The sequence below is a fragment of the Rhinichthys klamathensis genome, unplaced genomic scaffold (genome assembly GCF_029890125.1).
Source record: "Rhinichthys klamathensis goyatoka isolate OS25496 unplaced genomic scaffold, OSU_Roscu_1.1 h1tg000330l_1, whole genome shotgun sequence".
Taxonomy (NCBI): domain Eukaryota; kingdom Metazoa; phylum Chordata; class Actinopteri; order Cypriniformes; family Leuciscidae; genus Rhinichthys; species Rhinichthys klamathensis.
In genome coordinates, this window is record NW_026606845.1 from 1498099 (window position 1) to 1517126 (window position 19028).

General features: G+C 38.9%; 1 protein-coding gene across 1 annotated transcript in view; it reads right to left on the reverse strand.

The window, feature by feature from the left end:
• Positions 1-19028, reverse strand: part of LOC130105933 (B-cell receptor CD22-like) — a 145783-nt gene that overhangs the window by 117095 nt on the left and 9660 nt on the right. Inside the window, exon 5 of the mRNA XM_056272120.1 lies at positions 9078-9123. Coding sequence (XP_056128095.1) covers positions 9078-9123 — 46 coding nt within the window. The remainder of the gene's footprint in view (positions 1-9077; positions 9124-19028) is intronic.

Here is a 19028-nt window from a genome sequence, read left to right on the forward strand (position 1 = left end):
GTCAATGGTCCTCCAGTAACCCTACTATAAGAAAAAGAGCTTTGAGGCACTTAAATTGTATTTTGAAGTTCCTTGAGTATCCGACAGGATATTTGAGGCACCTTTAGTTTTTACAGTGTACCGGGGGCGTTATTAAAACACACAGGTTGTTATTGAAAACCCTTAGATCCTTCAACAAGCTAAGTATTTTGGAATGGAAATGTTTTCAACATCTTTTCAAAAAAAAAAAAAAAAAAAAAAAAAAAAAGATAAAGATGCCTGTGACAGTGTCATGAAACACCAGACACCAGAGGTGGGTAGTAACGAAGTACATTTACTTCGTTACATTTACTTGAGTATTTAGGCCTATGTGATCCAAAGTAACTAGTAACTAACTACTTGAGTAGTTTTTTCATTGGATACTTTTTTACTCTTACTCAAGTAAATTTTAAGATTATTACTTTTACTTTTACTTTGAGTAAATATTTCTATAAGTACTTGTACTTTTACTTGAGTACAGTTTTTGGATACTTTACCCACCTCTGCCAGACACAGAGGGATCCAAGTGCAGCGTAGGTTTATTTACCGGCTAGTCAGACAGGCAAGGGTCACAGACAGCAGACACAGCATAGGAGACAAGGCTAAATCGTGGTCCACAGGGTATCCGCGGGTCCTTAAAAAGTCTTAAAAAGTCTTAAATTAGATTTTAAAAATTTATGGCCTTAAAAAGTCTTAAAAAGTCTTATTTTGACTTATGAAAGGTCTTAAATTTTCAATGGCAATTTGAGTTAGACATATCTAAATGTTTTCCAAATTAAAACTATCTAATTAGCGTACTTTTTTATTTATTATTCGTTCTTTGTGGATTTGCTCGTTCACGTGACATTTCGCGTCACATTCGCGCCAGCATTACGTCTGTCTCCTGCACGCGAAACAGCAGGAGAGGAGAAGAAAGCTGGTTAATTTCAGTTTGTAAGTTCATTCTTTATGTGCGTAGTGGTGTGCGATGTGTATTGTCTATTATGATATTGTACTCATTGTTTTACTTTAACGTTAACTATGTTGGCTACGAGGGCGCACTGCGAGCTGACATCGCATTTGCCTCTCATGCTTGCTTTCACTGCGTGATGTGTCAGTGCTAGTGTTGCACGGTGCACCGATACTTCAAAAGTATCGCGATACTCGGAAATTAAAAACTTCACGATACCTAAATTTATTAGTATCGATACTTCTAAGAATGACCGCGTTCCAGATTTGTAAGCATGTTGGTGTGTGCAACGCACGCTTCCAGTGCCTCCCTATGGACGTCTGTGTTTTTCTCCTCATGCGCGTGTGACAGGGCGCGTGAACTGAACGAGCAGAGAGAGAGAGAGAGAGAGTGAGCGAGCCCCAGTCGCGCGCGCGCACTCTCTCTCTCTCTGCGGAGCCAGGCGAAAGTATAAACAAGGCTTCACCGTCTCAAAACTAAGCGCTGTCTTGCTCTCTCTCTCTCCCTCGCACATATTAATCAAAATAATTCGACACGATGGTAAGGTCGGGAGACTAAAGTTTCATGTGGAGCATTCGGAGTTTTTTTTTTTTTTTTTTTTCTGAATTACCGCTGGGTGTAAATTGTGGTAAAATACGTTGCCTTATCTTCTCTGAATCGTTCCGCACATTCAGCTGACATAAACCACACTTTAAATAAACGAAAAAAACTATCCAGTCATGAAATGTTTTCTGTGATGACAGTGGGATGTAACCGCCTGGATAATCACACAACGCGCACACGTCCGATAATGACACGTCCAATTCGCGAACTAATGACTCATTTGAACCGATTCGTTTTAATGAATGGTTAAAACAACTGATCTGTCTGAATCGGTGTATAACTAATCGTTAACACTTTGTAATAAGGTTTCATTTATTACATAAAACAAATAAAAACACTTGTTTTTTCCCCCCGAAAAAGCATATGACTACTTTTTTCCACACAATGCTATCATGAATCGATAAGAGAATCGTTAAAGAATCGGATCGATAAGCAGAATCGTCAGTGGCATTGCTATTGATAAAATCTTATGTTTCTTATGATAACTGAGATAATGCTGCTAAATTTATTTATTTTTCTACCTTGAATGTCATTGCTCTAATTTATTTTTTATATTTTTCATATTTCATATTTTGTTCAAATGGTTATTATAGCCTATCTGCTGTTCAAATGTTCATTTATTAGTGTGTTATGATTGGAATGTTGTCCCAGTTTTAAAATAAAGCACAGCAATGATATTTGAGAGTGTTTCTCCCTTTTCAGGAAAAGTATCGAAAAAGTATCGAAATCGCAATTCTTGACTTGGTATCGGTATCGAAACAATAATTTTGGTATCGTGACAACACTAGTCAGTGCAGTTATGTTCCCTAATAGACGTATAAAGTTTTTGTATTTTATATATCATATGTTGTTATCATACAATATTACATCAGCAAGAGGGCTGTTTTCCCGTGCACAATAGCAAATATGATATTTATTTTATATAACAGTTAAATTAACATTGTTACATTTTATAAACAATATTGTCAATATTGTTTGTTTTCCCTTTATTTCGCTGACGAGAATTTCAAAATGAAACCGTAGCAGAGTCTCAATGCAAAAGACAGCGATGATTTCTTGACTGAAATCCGCGTTTTGAACGAATCATTTTATTAACGATTCAATGAACAATCACTTGCAGTTCCTGAATGAATCAGCCGTTTGAACAAATCGTTTGAATGAATGACTCCCTGAGACAGTGACTTGCCGCCACCTACTGGCGGGTTTAGTTTCACATTTAAAGCACCCTGTAATTAAAATGTTACAATTAGAAATCAGTTCATATTTAAATATTGAATTAAGAATTGAAAGAATTGAATATATCATAGCTTTATTTATGCAATTGTAAATGGAGTATAAATATATTAATGCCAGTTCTGATGCTGCTTCTGTGTCTCCTCTGCACTGCAAAGATGGATTTTGATTTAATGATTTAATTTAACTGGTAACAGTGGTATTGTGTTATTATTCTAATATAATTTAATTTGAATGTTAGAATTTGACATAAAAGGTGATGCATACCTCTAAGTAAAAAAAAAAAAAAAAGTCCATATATGGGTGAAAATGCCCCTGGAACTCAATTTAAGGTTGCAAATATTGCCCTTTAATAAAAAATGTTAATTCCTTTCACTGCTGTGAACTGACCACTGCATAGAATATGAAAAATATGAATATCTTCGTGAGTCAGCTGTCAACAACAGGCCTAAACCAGCCATGGTACCAGTACACAAACACAATCAGTAAAATATCATCTAATTATCATCAACAAAACTTTGAAAATATTGAGACATTTTTTTTTCAATATTGCGCACCCCTAATGTAAGGTATTAATTTTGATTTCTTCAGGTCTTAAAAAGGTCTTAAAAAGCCTTAAATTTGACTTTAAAAAGTGTGCAGATACCCTGGGTCCAAATACCGGGCAAGAGATCAGAGGCAGGCAGCAGACGATACGAAATCCAGGAACACAGGCAGAGGGTCGGGAAACACAGGCAGGATATCAGGCATGGAAATGCTCTAAAGCAGATTAGGAATCAAGACTAGGAAACACTAGGAATAGACAACGACAGTGACATACAATCATACAATCCTACGCCAAGAGTGATAGTGACAGTGAGGTATAAATGTGTGTGGAGCTGCGTGTGGAACTAGATGCAGGTGTGAGAGCAGTGGCGGTTCTACATTGAATTACACCCTGGGCGAGACCCCTTCGAGCCCCCCCCCCCCCCCCCCCCCCCCCCCCATAGGAAAAAAAACAACAACAATAAAATCACATACCGTTCATTTGAAAAAAAAAAACAGTAAGAAAATCCAGTTATTTTGCTATATTAATCTAACTTTCAGGGAGGAACCATTAGCTCATTGGTTACTGCCTCGAATTCTATGCATGGCACACGTTTAGTTATGACTTGTTAAACTATACTTTGTCACGAAATAGAGTTTTTAAAAGTGAAAGTGGCCGAGAGATACTTATGTAGTAACACAATACTTATCTCTTAAATAATTTCTAATAACTCTAATATTAACAACTATCCAAACTGTTTTAGACCTAAAATAGCTTAGGCCTTAAATGTCAGAGAAAAGGACAGAATCAGAGATTATTTTTTAATAGAAAATTGTACTTTGCATATTATAGGCTACTGTAAAAACACATAATTATAGTTGATTTTAGTTGATCATTATGAAAATTATTTTCATTTCATGAATATAGTGACCAAAATGATCACGGTTAAACACAGAATCTTGTTCAAAAAGTAGGCCTAATACACAATGAAATCTATTCACCAAGTTAATAACATTAAAGATGATGGCCAAATTTTAAAGGAGTGTGTTTTATGTTATCTAATAACATGTACACGTTCAAATAAACTTTTGACAAAAATAGATTTTATAAAAAGATAAACCTCACATATTTCAGCCTTTAAATCATCTTTATAAAAAGAATGGGTCAATAAAGATAAATTCCTGATATTTATAATGCACAGTAGCTTATCTTTTATTATTAATAGTAAAATTCGGTCCGATTTTCCCATGGCTGTCGTTGCTTTACAACCATGCACTGCGCTCTCCACAATGACAAAGAAGTTTTAGTAGCTAATGGATTTCCACCACAGAAAAACGCTTGCTGTAGCTCTGCTAAAAGATTTATTTACGGAGAAGAGAAAAACACCCACGTGTTTGGGTGCACCCCCATACTGAAAAGTTTAAAAATGTTCATCTCGCTGCTCCTGGAAAAAATGAGCGCATCGCTTCAATTATGAGCGCGCTTCCCGTGCGCCTACATTTGAAACAACGACCTCGAGCGCGCAAAAGACGCGATATGTGAACGGCCCCTTGCCTTGGTGAGCTCCTCCAATCAGGAGACCCCCTTGACATAGCTTCTGTGCACGGCACCTTCTCAGCAAGCAGGGGCGCCATTGCCAATAATTGAATTGAAATGATAGAAAATAGAAAACCTTCGCGGCGCAGAGGATTTTTTTTAACTGCTCGTGCCGCCCCCCATGTGACATGAAAAAATGCCGCCCCTGGCGACTGGCCGGTTCGCCCGTGCCTAAAACCGCTACTGTGTGAGAGTGATCAGTGGAAAGAGGTGTGTGAGTAATCAGTCCAGGGTGTGTGCGTGAACAGTCCAAGGACGGCAGTGCAGAGGTGGAGCGCCCTCTCGTGGCACTCGAGGGCAATCCAGCCGAACATCGTCACAGACAGGTAGAAATATACTGCGCCCAAAGCTTTTACAGTTACTTTTACATGTGCCGAATATACTAAACCTGATTCCCAGCCGAGGTGCCGCGGTGAGAGCAGGGGTGCCGTGTAAAAATCCTTCAAACATTTTTAAATTGTTAAAATGTGTATATCAGCAATTTCTGAAGTCCCTAATAGTAAAGAATACATGCACAAATGGATAGTAAAAATGCAAATCATAAGGGGTTGATCTGAATTTCGCTGCAGGATTGAGGGCGTTTCGCTAATTTTCATTCCCGCGCGCACATAAAGCCACCTCTCATACAGTTTGCGAGTGCCAAACGCACTTAAACGGTCAAATACACCGAACAATAATGTCACAATGTTCGGCTTGCCGAGTATTCACATAAGCACAATCGTCATAAGTGAACATAGAAAGAAAGAAAAGAAAACTCGAGTGGGACACTGGATATGTGTGTCAGTTCTTTAAGTGAAAGCAGATTTAATAAACCTGCCGCTCTCTATGTTAAAGGGTTAGTTCACCCAAAAATGAAAATTCTGTCAGTAATTACTCTCCCTCATGTTGTTCCAATCCGTAAGACTTTCGTTCATCTTCAGAACACAAATTAAGCTATTTTTGATGAAATCTGAGAGCTCTCACTCCTCCATAGGCTGCTGGGTAATTTCTTCTGCCGGCACCAGAAAAGTTAATATAGACATCGTTAAAATAGTCCGAGTGACTACAGTGGCTGAACCTTAAGTTTATCAAGCGACGAGAATACTTTTTGTGCGAAAAAAATAATAAAAAAAATAACGACTTTATTATATGCTGTAGTAACATAGGGTTTGTAATATTAAAATATGAATGCAACAACATAATTGTTTGATTAGGAAAACCTCAGTGAATCAGTCTATGTCATGATGATTATAAAACCATCACCAGGTAACCATCATCACCTGATCTCATTTCACTTTAGCTTTCTTTGCTGCACATGCGCTTGACAAACACACTGTCACAACGACCAAAAAAGACAAAAGATATAATAAAAGTTAAGACCCCAACTAATAGAAACACTAATCACTTTTATGGTGACTTCAAATGAAACAGAGTTAAACCTCTGTTAATTCTCAATAAGAGCTTATGTAGAAGTCTGACAGAAATAAAGTCAGTCTGGTTAGTAATAAGTGAAGCTGGTAATGCTGTTTGTGGAGTTGTTTAATCCTCCTCTGCTGAGATCTTCAGATTTAATGTCTTCTTTTATCTTCAAGTGATTTCATCTAAGACTGTGTCTGAAGTCAGTTGTAGTTCTTGTGTTTCTGCTCGTCTCTTTTTCTATTCTCTTCTTTCCTTCAGTGATTCTGCTTGTTAACAGGCTTATTAAGGTTGAGATGATTCCATATTTAATATACACAGATTTTGTGGCTCAGATAAAGTCCAGTTCTGGTTTATTTCTTTGCTCTTGGCTGACATGTGGCATTGCTATGGCCTGCTTGTGGCCCAGATCTGGCAAACAGGAGTGAGCCGCCCAAGGGCCGTCATTCCACGCTGCATGTGGGCCAGATCATCTATCCACGGGTGCCAGATGTGGGCCGACACAATGTTGCTCTCTGGGTTTTTTAATTTTATTTTAAATAATAGTTGTATTACCATACACAACTCGCAGAGCACTCAGTTTAAGGGGCAGTAAAATTCCCTTTCCTCTTTTAATCAGACTGAATATGAAATTAAGATCCAGATCTGTCAGTTCAGAGAAAAGAACATACAGTTTCGAGAGGGAAATTAGTTGCACTTTATTTCAAATATCTGTTTGTCACATCAGTGAACAATAATTCACAAATCAACCACTAGAGGGCCTAATAGTGCAGTTTAACCAATAGAAACAGAGACAGACAGCCTGAAACTGCATGAGGTTCATAATCAGGTTTATTGAAGCACTGGCTCTAAACATACGAAGTAAAACATGAAAAGGAAACTCTGTATAAAATACACAATGCAACATAATAGATAAAACATAAAATAAAAAACAATGCATTTCAATATTGATAAGCAGTACAGATCACTGGATTTTTTTATTTTTTTGTCAAAACATCTTTTATTATTTATTAATGTCATATCGTTATACAAAGAGTTACAAACTGCATTTTGTTATTTACATAGATGTGCAACTGACATTGTTTGGATTAAATTCAGATGAGATTGTCATGTATAAAATGTGAACATTGAATAATCGCTGAATAATATTTTTGGATTTCTAAGCTTACGCCTAAAACTCAATATCAAACATTCTGAGTTATACATATAATATTGACCTATATTTATATAGAACAAAGTAACCAAAGCATCAAATACACAAGAAACAGACTTTACATCAGTCCAGACCACAATGACTGCCATTCTCTCACAGAGTAAAATAAAACTAATGCATCTTAATGTGTGTGATGAACTGTTTGTTGGTTGTGGTTCGAGATGGGTAAATTATTCCACAACTATCCAATAATCCATTTTATAGTCTAGATTAATATCTGAACACAGGCTTCTGTCACTCATTTGACGCTGCTGTAGATCACTGATGCATCTTCCACAATCTGAACAGTTGATCGCCTAAACAATCAAACAAACAGCAGCACAACAATATTATAGCTGATATAACAAGTACTGGTTAAATTGGTGCTGGTTAAGTTGGTTGGTGCTAAGTTGGTATTGGTTAAGTTGGTGCTGGTTAAATTGGTATTGGTTAAATTGGTGCTGGTTAAATTGGTACTGGTTAAGTTGGTGTTGGTGAAGCTGGTATTGGTTAAGTTAGTACTGGTTAAGTTGGTACTGGTTAAGTTGGTACTGGTTATGTTTGTGCTGGTTAAGTTGGTACTGGATACATTGGTGCTGTTTAAGGAGGTATAAGTTGGTACTGGTTAAGTTGGTGCTGGTTAAGTTGGTGCTGCTTAAGTTGGTGTTGGTAAAGCTGGTATTGGTTAAGTTGGTGCTGGTTAGGTGGTACTGGTTAAATTGGTGCTGGTTGAATTGGAGCTGGTTAAGCTGGTGCATGTTAAGTTGGAACTGGTTAAGTTGGTACTGGTTAAGCTGGTGCTGGTTAAACTGATACTGGTTAAGTTGGTACTGGTTAAGCTGGTGCTGGTTAAACTGGTACTGGTTAAGTTGGTACTGGTTAAGCTGGTGCTGGTTAAACTGGTGCCTGTTAAGTTGGTACTGGTTTAGTTGGTACTGGTTAAGTTGGTACTGGTTAAGCTGGTACTGGTTAAGCTGGTACTGGTTAAGCTGGTACTGGTTAAGTTGTTTTTTCTCACCTCACTGCAGCATCCGGCTGATACACTCTTATATCGTCATATTGACTTTCACTCTCCTCTGCTCTCTTCGTCTCGGTCTTTCTGTGATGTTGGACAGTTGCGTACAGGATCTCCTCAGTGTCTCTGGATTCAGGAGTTTTTCCTCTGAATCTTCTGGATTTCACACTGGCATACGGAGAGTCATTGGCTGAATCCGGTTCAGAAAGAGGCTTGTTAATTGTAGAAGAAGAAAAAGACAGAATGAGTTTCAGAAGTGAAATAATTAAACTGCTGATGTAAATATACTAATGATTATCACATTATTAGAAAATATATCTATATTAAAACTTTTTTTTTCTTCATGTGTCACGCCACCTGACGGCCTGTTTGAGAATCACTGGTCTAAAACAAGATAAATATTAGTTTATGAACGTTTTTACTGGATTGTATTGATAACGTCTAATAGTTGACAATGTTAGTTTCCCATCAGTCTGTACAGTTACAGTCTGAAACAAAAAACAATTGGTTTTCTGCTTCTGTAAAGTCATGTTGTGTTTGGATGAATTACCTCTTTCACTCTGTGATCTTCAGCTTTAACACTCCTTCGTTTCTTTCTGTAATAATGACAGTCATTCAAAAATATGAATGATGTTTTTTAAAACATTACTAATAAAACACAAATTTGCCATATTCTTTTACATCAGACCAAAAGTGAACTTATACAATCACTGCAGTTTATTATTGAGCTCACAGTATAAACAGTATGATGAAGATGATGAAGACGATGATGAAGAATAATCCTCCAGATGCCGCTGCGATCACAATCACATTCCTACCAGCAACATGATGAACTGAAAGAGGAAGGTCATCATGATTAACTCTCCAAACTGATAAATGATGTGAAGATACAGGAGTGTGTTAATAAAAGCTTCACCTGTGACAGTTACAGCGTCTGATCTCTGAGATCCATGTTGATTGTGAGCCTGACAGTAGAAGCGTCCACTCTGTAGTGCACTGAAACTCTGTCCATATCCAACAGCTGAGGTTTCATTCTCCTTAAACCAGCTGAAGTTCAGAGCAGGAGGGTTTGAGTCACTGATGCAGTTCAGAGTCACTGAATCTCCCTCCACTATTACACCAGATCCACTCATCAACACTGAGACGTTCCTGGGTGGGTCTAAAAAGGACAAAAATTAAATCTTTAAATCATCTCATTCAAACACAATCTCTGGTTTTTAAAAAGAACAAGTGAATCTGCTCTCACACATGACATTGAGCTGAACATCAGGAGAGACGTGAGTGTGTCCGTCTACAGCACAGCTATATCTGCCTGAATCCTCTCTTCTGACTGACTGCAGCAGGAGTTCATTGTTTCTGTCTCTTCTCTCAGTTAATGGCTGTGAGTTTCTGTACCAGATGAATGTTGCTCTGTCAGTCAGAGCGCAGCTGCTTTTACATGTCAGACTGACTGAATCTCCCTCTGTCACTCTCTCAGGAGACTCCACCTGAAGATCTGAACACAACACACACATTATATCTAGTGCTGCTGTCATACACTGATTATTATTCAACATAATGCACAGAAGAAGAGATAAACCTCACCAAAGTCACCTGTGACAGTAAGAGTCACTCCTGGAACACCAGTCCATTTTCCATCAGGTTTATCAGTGATGAATCTGAAATAGTACATGTGTGAATCCTTCAGTGTCACATGACTCAGTCTGACGGTGCAGTTCTGCTGTTTATCTCCCAGATACTGAAGCCTCTGACTGTATTTAGTGTCATTAGACAGATCTGGAGGCTCAGCACCTCCAGATGCAGGCTTGTTGGTCCAGAACGCTTTCTTGATCTGATGTTCAGTAGGGTATGTATAAGTGCATCTCATTATCACTGTTGAGTCCTTTAGTGCACAGATGTGTGAAGGACTGTAACTCACACCCCAACCAGCACTAGAAACCCCTGAAACACAGAATTCATACAGCTGAAAATGTTGTTTTATCAGTTCCAACAGATCACAAAAACGTTAGTATACTTGTAAACAGTGACTCATTACAGGGAATATTATAAGTGAATCTTCTCAGAATCTTTTGAGTGATAAATGATCTAAGTGTGAATTTCTTTATCAGTTTTGATGGAGGATGTTGCAGAAATAAACAGAAGTGAAACCAGAGCAAATACATCAGTCATGAACAACATGCTGCCCTCTAAAATAATCAAACACTTGACAATTAAGTCTAAGAAAACGTCTATATGCTGACAAAATCTTTTGACACACAAACCTCTTCTTCAAGGGAGCCAAATCCTGTTCCTGGAGATCTACCTTCGTGCGAAGTTCAGATCCAACCCTGATCACACACACCTGTCTGCAATGATCACGTGATTCTGCAGATCTTCATTAGCTGGTTCAGTTTTGTTTGATCAGGTTTGAAGCAGAACTTTTCAGGAAGGTAGATCTCCAGGAATCTATCACATCTCCACAATGTCTTCTGAGAAAATGTACCAAAAAATCTGTTTGTCCAATCAAATGCCCTGATGAGTGAGAAAGTCCCTCCCCTAAACCACCGGACACTGACTAGCAAGTAGCAAATTAGCAATTCATGTTTATATTAAAGCTATGGTATACGATTTCAAAGATTGTTCATTATTAATACCCTCGTTTAGATGCTGGTTATGGTTATATAGTACAATCCTAACAATAGGAATAGAAAAAAGAATGAAAAAAATCCATTCACTCTATTGGCTGTGCAGCCGCAGAGAAGTTGACCAATGTAAGCTGTCCGGCCGGACAGCTTACATTGGTCAACTTCTCACATCCAATCACCAGCTCCACTTGAAACTCCGCCTGGCGCTCGCGTCTCCACCGCACCCGCCCCCCTCCTGCGTCATGAAATAAGCAGCTGACAGTCTATGGTAGCTAGCTAAGTAGCATATCAGCAATGGATAAAAAAAAAGACAGCATCAAGCATCCCCTGCTTGCCCCTACAGTAAAGTTAGGACGAAAGAGAAAGTCATTAGAGGAACGAGCAGAGATTAAAAAAAAAATGTGAAGAACGCCGAACTTTGAGTAGGATAAATATACGGTCCAACATTGACCATTGGAGGAAGCTTCAGGAAGATCTGGGACTGAAGACCGACGCTGACACGGCTGACTTTTTGTTGAGCAGGTAAACATTTATTTATGCTTTTATGGTGTGACACTGACGTGTTACATAAACAGCTTTTTATCAGTTTGACAACTTGCTCATGCTGCCGGTCGGCATTGGAATGTTAGCCGTTTAGCATCGCCTATCACGGGTCAAAGTAATTATATTTCTTGAAGTCCTTGAATATATTTCAGTAGGCCTAACGTTAGCGGGTTTCTGTTCGAGCCGATCGAAATTTGAACAAGATGCGCTGTGTGCTGCAATAAAAATTACTGAAAACCTTAGCAATACTAGTAGGATTATACTAATGGTGGTGGGGGGTTTAGAACATTTCATGTGTTGCTAATCTTGCGTTGACGTGAACTCAAACGTGACATTGAATTGTTGATGAAGCAACTAAGTTCAAGTGTCTAAAGGCAATTTCACATATGATGTGTCATTAGCGAGGTCATTAGATTGAACATTACATGAACTGACATTACATCTCAGTTCCGATGTTTACTACCGGTGATCACAGCTTGACTGAGTGACGTAGTTCAGTTCGTTTCCCGGTGGGAGGGATCAGGTAGCACAGAGGGGAGGGGTGTGTGTGTGGAGGGGCGGGATGAGTTTTTTAAAACTTCCCTACCGTCTCAGGCTTTCTCGACCGATTTTTAACATCGTATACTATAGCTTTAAGACTGTGACGTAACTAAAAACTACAGGATATTTATAAAATAGACAAGACCACTGGCATGCCTCTCCCAAACTTCATGCTTCAAAAGGAAATACATCAACATACCACAGAAAACTGCTCATTAAACACGCATTATGCTGTCTTTGAAAATAAAAATTAAATAAAAAAGTAATGTAACATTAACTCACCGTGAATCATGAGCAGAAAGATCAGAGGAAGAGGAGGAGCCATTCTGACCCACATCAGCATAAAATATATCTATAATACAGCATTAAACATCACTATATGTTCATAAACAGTGTATGTTCATCACCCTAAACAGTTCTTAGCGTTAATAAGATCTTTGCATATCTGAAGATTATTAATGCACAACATCAATTTGTGTAAATGAACTGATCATTAGATGTACAGAAGATATTTCTCAGGACAAGAACTGATAAGAATGTAAAATGTGTACCTTGAAATGCAATGTAAGTCGCTTACAAAGCGTCTGCAAAATGCATAATGTAAATGTCAGAAATGATGTGTTATATGAGCTTCATCTATATAAATAATCATCAGTTTTCATTTATTAAATAAGAGTGTGTTTGTCTTACCGTGTTGTTGCTCATCAGATCAACAGCAACCAAATGACTGTACTGTATTAACACAAGCACTTTTAGCTTTACAGTGAAGGACTTTAAAATGTGTGAAGTGTGGTTAACACTGTTTTTTACACACAGCTGCAGAATGCAGGGATGACGTATTTTTGTAGACATTTTAGCACTTCCGAGTGCATCGTCCTGAAGTCAATGGGTTTTTTAAATGGGTTTTTGGTTAAATGCTTGATAAAAGTTCTGTGGTGAACACAAGCTCAAGATATTTCCATATTTTTTTTATATTATATGAAATACATATGCAATACACATGCAATACTCTCTTTTGATTTTTTACAATCTTTTATGTATCTTAAAAAAGGCAATTGCTAACAAGTGGGCAAATGGGACCACCACGGAGGTTGTCTGGGACATTAAACTGTTACGGTTCAGGATGCATCATGGGCTTCCCATGTTGTCTGTGTTTGTCCTGACATGTTCTGCAGCTCATGACCTGGGCAATCAGCACTGACTTAGCAGCGTGCACAGCAAAATCACCAGTGTTAAATTAACACTGCTCAGTGTTTATATGAGTCCACACCCAGAGAGTGTTAAATGAACACTGAAGCAGTGCTAAAGTTAATGAGATAATTAAGTGATTAATTGAGTGATAATTGAGCATTATCGAAGACACCTGATGTTAACAAGCAGAATCACTGAAGGAGAAAATCGTAATTGATATGTTACCATTATGGAGATCAGTGTTTGCTTTAGTTGGGCTCTTGACCCTTAACTTGATCTTTAACTTTAGTTCTTTGATTGGCTGCTGTACCTGAGTTATAACAGCCAGATGAACAAAGAGAAAATGTGATTTGATGGTGTTAGTTGTGTTTTAACATTATCTCACAATCATTTGACCTGAACAGAGCCCAATTTCTGAGTTACGTTTACTTTATTGATTATAGCAGCACTATCCTTGAAAATCATAATAATTGCAACTTTTACAATGTAATCCAAATAATTTGTTAAAACTTAATAATATGTGACCGATCACGGAAACTAGGGACACAAGTCGGTTCTTCGGCATTTTGAGTTATTCATAGATTCTGAAAGTGTAGTCTCCAAGCTTTCCAACGATGTGTAACACGTGGAAATCTGATAATATTTGGAGAAGTTGTGGCCATTTGAAGGTAGGAACTCAAAAAAGGTAAAATGGGTGAAAACGGCCTCAAAAGATTGTGCATTCTCACCTCTCTCTCCTGCTGGGAGTGACAATAGGGCTCATTTACATCTCATTTAGATAAGCCATACCCCCTGTAAAGCTCCCCCTGTGCTTTACAGCTTTTTTTTCTTTCCTGAGCTAGCTAATAACAATAGGTAGGTATGTGAAGGTCTAAACAGACTAAACATGAGATAACATGTACGTGTTCTTAGAATTAAAACAAAACGACAAACTTTAATGCTTAATGCAAACTCACCCCCAGGACCGGCGAATGCACTTCTGCCGCTCTAGGCGAAAAACAATTGTGCTGCCCCTCTATTTGCAACGTTTACCAGCAACAACACACAAAGACCAATATGCCATATACATATAACGCAAAACCAGCAACAACACACAAAGACCAATAAGCCATAGGCCTACATATAACGCAAATAGTGCGCAACGCGCGTGTGCCCAAAATGTCAACAATATTAAAGTTTATGCAGGAGGTAAATGCCTGCTGGCATTTTTCTTTAAGCAGTCATGACAGGAATTTTCCAAATAATCATATTTCCTCCTCAGATTACTGTTGCAAATCTCTTTACACCACTTTCTTATGTGCGTATACACACACAAATGAAATGTCCGCAAGCACATTATATCATCAGCAGGTTCAGCATCTTAAATAACGACTAGAGAGCAAATGAAGCTTAACTTACGTTTCAGAAACGCGCACGGCAGGCCTTCATCGCAGCAAAGGTCTTAACTGCATCCTCTATTTCGATTCTCTGTGCCAGTTCATGTTCTATGGAGATTGTTGCCAGTCCATTAAGTCTGTTCCCTGTTCACAAAACGTTCCCCATTCAAAGCAATCGGGACATCACATATGAAACAGTTAGCCACCGCTGTCAGCGAGCCGAGCCGCCGTATTCAAGCACCGAGGGCGCGCGCGCCGCGCCCATACCTCCGGTTCAGTTTCCCGAGCCCACAAAGTGCGGCGAAAACATTTTCGGTGTAACTGCCACGCTTCAGCTCGTCTGCGACAATCTTTGCGGCGTCCATCTTCATTGAATTTTGATATCAGATAGAGCCGGCCAGAGCGCTGCATATTAAGTAGCCACGCTGTTGGGGGGCGGGGGCAAAAGCGCCGGCGGCTATTCAGTATGGAAATACACACAGACAATGACACGCCCCTACTGCATGCTAGAATCTCCGAAAAACAAGCCGATTTCAACCTCAAAATGTACGCTTTTAAATATACCAATACTGTTATCTCAAACATGTAGAGGCTTCTTCATGATCTCAACTAACAGATTCTGCAAAAAAGCGGAAATCACCAATTTTGGAAAAAAACGCTTCTTTCTCATTTTGCTCGCAAGTTGTGCTGCCGACTTGTGTCCCTGGTTTCCGTGACGGGTCACATATACAAAACTTTTTTTTTCTTTTTTTAAACAGACATCAAGAACCAGCCTGTGACTCTCAACAATGGTGACAATTATAAAGCATTTTGTAGTGTATTCTGGATGCCACCAATCAGATATCATTCATGGCTCCCATCATGCATTGCTGCATGAAAAAAATAATGAGCTTATGTTCAGAGGTCATCTGTTTGTCACCATTGTTGAGATTCATACGCTAATTATTGATGTCTGTATGTGCCTACCTGAATTACTTTTTGAGGTGTTGTTTTTTTTTTTTGTAATGATTTGATCATTTGGATTTAATTGAAAAGGCTAAAAAAACGCATACTCTACAATGACAGTGCTGCTACAATCTATAAGGTAAACTTAACTCTGAAATTATGCTCTCAATGAGTTCAGTGATTCAGGCCAACTATTGATTATGTTAAAACACAACCAACACCATCATATCACATTTTTCTTTGTTCATCAGGCAGGAATAACTCAGGTATAGCAGCCAAACAAAGAACTAAAGTTAATGATGTAAGGGTCAAGAGCCCAACTAAAGCAAACACTGATCTCCATATTGGTAACATACCAATTACGATTTTCTCCTTCAGTGATTCTGCTTGTTAACATCAGGTGTCGTGGGATAATGCTCAATTATCACTCAATTAATTACTTAATTATCTCATTAACTTTAACACTGCTTCAGTGTTCATTGAACACTCTCTGAGTGTGGACCAAGCGGCAACATTCTAATCTGAAAAATGAAGCCTACCCGGAAGTGCGAAAAACTGCAATACATCGAAAATCCGCTAGAGGGAGGTCCCAAAAGGGAGCAAATCTCCATAGACCCGCATGTTAAAATGTCCGTTTTCACAGCATAAATTCATGTTTTTACAGGTTGGTCCCATGGACTTTTATTGTACTTTTCGATAGGTTCCGAGTGCCTGACAACTGTGAGGGGGGTGAATTTTTGTCTAACTCGGTAGTTTAGATCGTATTTAGATATAAAATGTATGACAAATAAGCGCGTGATTGACAGCTGATAACGGGCTGCGCCGAGTGGAATTCCTGAAATTTGACGTCTCGGCCATGATCTGACACAACACATCATACCACCTCTGTATCCTTTCTGAACATTTGTATTTGAAATATCGTAAGATTTTCCAAGATGGCACCGCCCATACCCCCCATAAACAGCCTCAAAACCGTTCTTCAGAAAGTCTATGGGTGACGTCACAGACGCTTTGTCCATATTTTTTACAGTCTATGGTGTGGACTCATATAAACACTGAGCAGTGTTAATTTAACACTGGTGATTTTGCTGTGTGGTGTGCAAATCATGAGCTGATTGCCGCGATCAACACCTGTCACTTATATTCTCTGCTGTGTCTGAAGCTCTGAGACTGGCGAGAGCAGCTTCCAAATCCTCAGTACTCATCCTGCTGGATCTGCCTGCTGCTTTTAACACAGTTAACCACCAGATCCTCCTGTCAACCCTTGTGAAGATGGGCATTGCAGGAACTGAACTCCAGTGGTTCAAGTTACCTCTTCAGGGTGTCTTGGAGGGGTGAGATGTCAAAGTCACAACATCTAGCTACTGGGGTGCCTCAGGGCTCAGTGGTTGGACCACTTCTCCTCTCCATCTACATGTCATCACTAGGATCTGTGATTCAGAAACATGGCTTTTCCTATCACTTTTATACTGATGACACACAACTCTACCTCTCATTCCACCCTGAGGATCTAACGGTAGCTGCTCGCATCTCAGCCTGTGTGACAAACATTTCTTGCTGGATGAAGGACCATCACCTTCAACTCAACCTTGCTAAGACAAAAACTGCTTGTGGTCTCAGCCAACCCAACACTTCATCACAACTTCGCTAGGTTCGTCAACCATAACTCCTTCCAGGACGGCCAGGAATCTTAAAGTTGTGATTGATGATCAGTTAAGTTTCACAGACCATGTATTACTACAATTAGACCCTTCCTATCAGAGCAGGCCACACATCTCCTTGTCCAAGCTCTTGTTCTCTCCAGACTGGAATATTGTAATGCTCTCTTAGCGGGCCTTCCGGCATGTACTATCAAGTCTTTGCAACTGATCCAGAATGCAGCAGTGAGGGTGGTCTTCAAATAGCCTAAGAAAGCACAAGTTACACCTCTCTTAGTCAATTTGCACTGGCTTCCAATAGCCGCTTGCATCAAATTCAAGGCACTGATGTTTGCCTACAAGACAACCACTGGCTCTGCACCAATATACCTAAACTCGCTAGTTCAGATTTATGGCCCTCCAGAAGCATGCAAGTGAACGACGCCTTGTGGTGCCATCCCAAAGAAGCACAAAATCACTCTCATGGACCTTTTCCTGGACTGTTCCCAGCTGGTGGAATGACCTACTTATCTAAATTCGAGAAGCTGAGTCTTTAGCCATATTCAAAAAAATGTCTAAAGACACATATTTTTCGTCAGCACCTGACCAAATAATACTAGCACTTACCTATTCTATTGTTTGTTTTAAAAAAAAAAAAAAAAAAAAAAAACACTTGCTATGTGTACTGTGCTAGACTAACTGCACTTGCATATTGTTGCCCTTTTGGTGGTCTAATTGCTTCTATTGCTCTCCTCATTTGTAAGTCGCTTTGTATAAAAGTGTCTGCTAAATGATTACATGTAAATGTAAATTAAATGTGTCTGCCCCATGTTGTCAGTAGATCATTTGTGCTCCGCCTCATGTGTTCTCTGGATTGTTCCGTGTGTGTTACTTGTGTCTTACCTTTTGTTTGCTACTGTGCCCAGGACGCTTAGACGAGGAGTTTCTCAGCAGGTTGTTCACTCCCGAAACTTAGTGCTGGTTACTTTGGAAGCTGGGGACTATTTTCAGGCGCTGTGTAATATCATTGTATTATATCATATATATCATTGTATCATATCATATACATATATATATATATATAATATGTTAAATATAAAATCAGAAACACTAACGCTATGTTCTAAGATTATGTTCTAGTATTTGAAATGGTAGGCCTATGTAACAGTTCTCATTTCCTCAAACATTAGTGACACCATTAACAACATGATCTCTGCTTTAAAGTAATTTTCTGCTCACTGCGCTTCTCATCTTTTCCTTCATCCTGGCTGTGATTCTGTGTTTGAGGTCCGAATGTGTCCTCAATATCTCTGCATTCAACATGTTGATGAATGTCCTCTGAATCCATTTTTCACTGTGTATGACAGTACGTCTTCACAGATGAGGTTTGATCTTTAGAATGACGAGTAGTGTTTTTAAAAAGGTGTTACACCTTCACAGGAAGTGGTTTAATTTCACACTGGCCTTCAACAAGAATAAAGACTTGCAGTCCAACATAAAAACTCCCAGCAGACTCACACTACTGTGTTTGTGTATTGTATATTCAACATGTTATCAGCTTCAAAATCCAACATGAGGATTCTGTGAGCACTCAAATAAACTTAAACACACATAAACAGGCCAAACTGGAGCTTTGTATTGATGA